We start from the raw sequence: 5287 nt of genomic DNA, 5'->3' as shown, positions 1-5287 counted from the left end.
TGTAAAGTAACTAACCATTAAACACAGTAGTTACATTCATCACGATAGCTAGCTCTTCGCTAGTGTAAAGTAACTAACCATTAAACACTAGTTACATTCATCACGATAGCTAGCTCTTCGCTAGTGTAAAGTAACTAACCATTAAACACAGTAGTTACATTCATCACAATAGCTAGCTCCATTCATCACTAGTTACATTCAGATAGCTAGCTCTTCGCTAGTGTAAAGTAACTAACCATTAAACACTAGTTACATTCATCACGATAGGACCCATGTGGTCCGGCTTTAACACACCTCCCCCCAAAATAACTGATTTAACAATAAATGCAACAAATAAAACAAAAAAATGGAAATATATCACAATCTGGATTTGTTTGTCTCCATATCGTCCAGCTCTAGTGTGCGCGGTGTGTGTGGTGTGTGTGTGTGTTATGAAGTGAGAGTGTGTGTGTCAGTCCTGCTGTGTGATCATCTTCAACATCTGTAGTGCCATGGGTCCCTGGTCCGAGGGAATCTGGTAACAGAGAGAGAGAGCAATGAATCATGGGAGTGCAAGAAAAAAAGGATACTAGGGAGGATCTCAATTGCATAACCTTTCTCCTCGTCTCCTTCTCAAAACCCATTGGATGAGAAAGCCAGAGGCCCCTCCCCTCCAACAGGCTTTGAGAAGGAGAGAGGACGCAATTGAGATATTCCCAATGAAAGACTATAATGACTGAATACTGGGGTTCAATCTTCTGCATCCCCTTCCTACTCTGACACTAGGGTCACGTCCCAATAATCTCTCCCTCCTGAAGTGTACACTCATTCACTACTCTCCACCATTGTAAAAGCAATGGATTTATGTAGGCATGGGCTACAGAGGATGTTTCCCTTAACAATATACCGGTCATTTTGTCTCAAATCCATGAAGGAAAGGAAAACCAGGTTGCACTTTGGAAGAAAAGGACAGATCAATATTACTGTACTATGATGATTGAAAAGCTAATAAATATAATGTGGAAAAGAGAAGAGATTAGGACACGTTTCTGTTTCCTCACCATGTGACCGGCCTTGAGGATCCAGTAGAAGGAGAAGTTCTTGTAGGTCTTGTAGAAGGCGCCGGTCACACCCGGGAAGGCGGGGTCATTAAGGGCAGTCCATTTCATTTGGCTGAAGCTCTGGAGCCCCACCCACTTCAGCCGCTTCACCCATTGCTCCTGACCTGTGATTGGACCAAAATCAGTGATCAATTGATCTGTATCCAATCAACAATCCTCATGTATTAAAGTCTATCAGGGACCAATAGTCAATGAATTAATGGTAATATTGATTGATGGTTGACCTAATGATGACACTTTAGCCAGGGTTGGGAGTAACGGATTATAAAAAAATTAACTGATCCGACCCCCAGATGACTACAGATACTTTTGAAAACTAGATCACTCAGATTACTTTTAAATTCAGAAATAATGTTAGCATAAAAATCTTCAACATTGAAAAAAGGTGCAAGTTTTGTTCCACCTGAGACAGTCTGACCACCAATCAGAAACCACTATGATGACTAACCTAATGATGACCCCCAATCAGAAACCACTATGATGACTAACCTAATAATGACACCCAATCAGAAATCACTATGATGACTAACCTAATAATGACCACCAATCAGAAACCACTATGACACACCTAACCTAATGATGACCCCCCCAATCAGAAACCACTATGACACACCTAACCTAATGATGACCCCCAATCAGAAACCACTATGACACACCTAACCTAATGATGACCCCCAATCAGAAACCACTGATGACTAACCTAATGATGACCCCACCAATCAGAAACCACTATGATGACTAACCTAATGATGACCCCAATCAGAAACCACTATGACTATGATGACCCCCCCAATCAGAAACCATGACTAACCTAATGATGACCACCAATCAGAAACCACTATGACTAACCTAATGATGACCCCCAATCAGAAACCACTATGATGACTAACCCCCAATAATGATGACCCCCCCCCAATCAGAAACCACTGATGACTAACCTAATGATGACCACCAATCAGAAACCACTATGATGACTAACCTAATGATGACCCCCAATCAGAAACCACTATGACTAACCTAATGATGACCCCCAATCAGAAACCACTATGATGACTAACCTAATGATGACCACCAATCAGAAACCACTATGATGACTAACCTAATGATGACCCCCAATCAGAAACCACTGACACACCTAATGATGACCACCAATCAGAAACCACTATGACACACCTAATGATGACCCCCAATCAGAAACCACTATGACACACCTAATGATGACCACCAATCAGAAACCACTATGACACACCTAATGATGCCCACCAATCAGAAACCACTATGACACACCTAATGATGACCACCAATCAGAAACCACTATGATGACTAACCTAATGATGACCCCCAATCAGAAACCACTATGATGACTAACCTAATGACGACCCCCAATCAGAAATCACTATGATGACTAACCTAATGATGACCCCCCAATCAGAAATCACTATGATGACTAACCTAATAATGACCACCAATCAGAAACCACTATGACACTCCAGATGATGACCACCAATCAGAAACCACTGTGATGACTAACCAAATGTGTTTGATGGATTTGCGAGAAAAGAGCAGGAATGGGTTTTTGTACACTACAGTCCAAACTATGTCTTCCAATGGTGCGACTGCTGTCGGCATCCAAATATTACCCAACCTGAACGCTTGGAGGTCAGGAGTGGTGTAGTCAACGGCAACACTGATATCTCTTATTATTGACATCTACATAGCGCATTGATGTGAATCACACTGCTGCTCTCTCATTTAGCTATTTGCGCCTTAAGGATTGTGGAGGTTGTGGATGGCTGTTCACAAATGTGTATTGTAACCCAATAAAGGGTTGAAATGAAGATGTTTAATATACCGCACATCAAATCATAGTTTGAGACCAGTGAACAGCCAGTGAACAAAATGTGATCTTGCAACAGCTGCATAGTGCGGATCCCAGCCTGCGGCGGAATAACGGCCTGCGGGAGTTCCTCCGTTCTAAACCCCTCCTCCTCCGTTCTAAACCCCTCCTCCTCCGTTCTAAACCCCTCCTCCTCCGTTCTAAACCCCTCCTCCTCCGTTCTAAACCCCTCCTCCTCCGTTGTAATGTGCTTCAGTCCATCCTGTCAATACCACTTTAAGAAGACCACAATCTGATTCCTGCTAATGAAAAATATGTCCAGATCCACATCGCCCCCCCGTTCAGATCCACATCGCCCCCCCGTTCAGATCCACATCGCCCCGTTCAGATCCACATCGCCCCCCCCGTTCAGATCCACATCGCCCCCCCCCGTTCCAGATCCACATCGCCCCCGTTCAGATCCACATCGCCCCGTTCAGATCCACACGCCCCCCCGTTCAGATCCACATCGCCCCCCCGTTCAGATCCACATCGCCCCCCGTTCAGATCCACATCGCCGCCCCCGTTCAGATCCACATCGCCGCCCCCCCCCCCGTTCAGATCCACATCGCCCCCCCGTTCAGATCCACATCGCCCCCGTCCAGCTGCTACTAACTGATGACATTCAGGAAGTAACCTCCCAGCCCTGAATATATCTCCCCGGTCTCTACTGTTTATGCTTCAACGGATTTCCCTACAAAATGTAAGTGTTGCATGATGATTGTGCCCCTCCGACCTGTAAACAACTCTAGCTCGGGGAATCACTGACCCATGGTGTCCACTATGAGGTCCAGCTGTCCGTTGTAGACGGTGACGTTGACCCCAGCATCCAACAGATGATCCACCACGTCCACCACTGGCTTCATGAAGTCACCTGACATGCTGCTGAACACTGCCTCAGCCTGACCTAGAGGGGGGAAGGAGGAGGTGAACGAGAAGGGTGAGAGATTGAGAAGTGGAGCGGGAGATATGAGAGATGTCAGAGGAGGGCACATTTATTTCTGAAGAAAAGTGCAATATGCAACCATTTCCTGGTTACATTTTTTTTTAAATATATATATTTTTTAAATATTTTGCCTAATTTCAGTTTGTGACAAAACAGTCATTGTGTAGAGAATCATTGTACCATCTAAAGCGCGGTGCAATAGCTTTCCATAACCAAAAATATTGTATTTGAGCTGTTTGAAGCTGGTGTACAAGACGCACAAAATGTAACTTAAGAATGTGACGCATAGAAATATCACACATAGAATAGATCTACCGCTTCTTAGACTTCCTTTCAAGTAGAATGACAGATTTATAAAACAGATATCTATGTGAATTTGGTCAGTTGCCAAAAAAGTGAAATATTGCAGTAAAAACAAAGCACTTTTTTTTAAATGAATCCATTTTTTGACCCAGTAGCAGTGTCTTACCTCCCCAGGTGACGTTCTGAGGGATGATTTCCAGCTTCTTCCTGATTGGCCCGTTCATCAACTGGCTCAGTGATTGGCGGTGGAGGGGGCTAATGTGGTGCCGCATCAGCAGAGCTGTGGGCGGGACCACGGAAAGTAAACCAACTTAGAAAAACAGCAAGTGACGGTGTAATCTTAGGAATGTATTGCACTCTCTTCAGACTGTATAATTTGTATCAAAACTTGTTTTTACTTGTGTTTTAAAATATTGTATGACATATTTTATGTATGTTTCTGCATATATGTACCAGGATGTTCAAATAAACCTTTTTTGTTTGTTTGTTATTCTCTCGTTTAAGACGGATCTGAAAAGGCATCTTACAGAGGTATCCTCCTCCAGGCGCGGAGGACATCTCCTCATCAGGTTCCTGGGTGAGGATGTTGTAGAAGTTGACTCCGTTTGTGTTCTGGAATCAGACGGGAGCTGAATGACCACCGACCCGTTCCACTCCACACCCACCACCGACCCGTTCCACTCCACACCCACCACCGACCCGTTCCACTCCACACCCACCACCGACCCGTTCCACTCCACACCCACCACCGACCCGTTCCACTCCACACCACACCACCACCGACCCGTTCCACTCCCCACACCACCACCGACCCGGGCTCCACACCACACCACCACCGACCCGTTCCACACCACACCACCACCGACCCGTTCCACTCCACACCACACCACCACCGAACCGATCCACCCCACACCACACCACCCCCGACCCGCTCCACTCCACACCACACCACCACCGACCCGCTCCACTCCACACCACACCACCACCGACCCGTTCCACTCCCACCACACCACCACCGACCCGCCCACTCCACACCACCCACCACCGACCCGTTCCACTCCA

The 5287-nt window shown here is 45.8% G+C and overlaps 1 protein-coding gene across 1 annotated transcript; it reads right to left on the bottom strand.

Annotated features, from left to right (window-relative positions):
- Positions 1–207: 207 nt before the first annotated feature.
- Positions 208–4869, bottom strand: LOC135538024 (retinoid-inducible serine carboxypeptidase-like). Its single transcript, XM_064964013.1, has 5 exons — positions 4753–4869; positions 4392–4505; positions 3746–3883; positions 1041–1204; positions 208–514 (listed from the first exon to the last, which is right to left on the bottom strand). Exons 1-5 carry the CDS (start codon positions 4781–4783, stop codon positions 452–454), a joined length of 510 nt encoding a protein of 169 aa, XP_064820085.1. The 5' UTR covers positions 4784–4869; the 3' UTR covers positions 208–451.
- Positions 4870–5287: the final 418 nt, after the last annotated feature.

This window comes from Oncorhynchus masou, unplaced genomic scaffold (genome assembly GCF_036934945.1).
Source record: "Oncorhynchus masou masou isolate Uvic2021 unplaced genomic scaffold, UVic_Omas_1.1 unplaced_scaffold_8936, whole genome shotgun sequence".
NCBI lineage: Eukaryota > Metazoa > Chordata > Actinopteri > Salmoniformes > Salmonidae > Oncorhynchus > Oncorhynchus masou.
This window is presented reverse-complemented; position numbering and strand designations above follow the sequence as displayed.

Excerpts from the sequence above, each read along its gene's own strand:
- LOC135538024 (XM_064964013.1), bottom strand. The coding sequence starts at position 4,783 with ATGTCCTCCGCGCCTGGAGGAGGATACCTCT. Across the intron at positions 4,506-4,752 it reads GCCTGGAGGAGGATACCTCT|CTCTGCTGATGCGGCACCAC; the intron begins GTAAGATGCCTT and ends TCCCGCCCACAG. Across the intron at positions 1,205-3,745 it reads CCTCATAGTGGACACCATGG|GTCAGGAGCAATGGGTGAAG; the intron begins GTCAGTGATTCC and ends GTCCAATCACAG.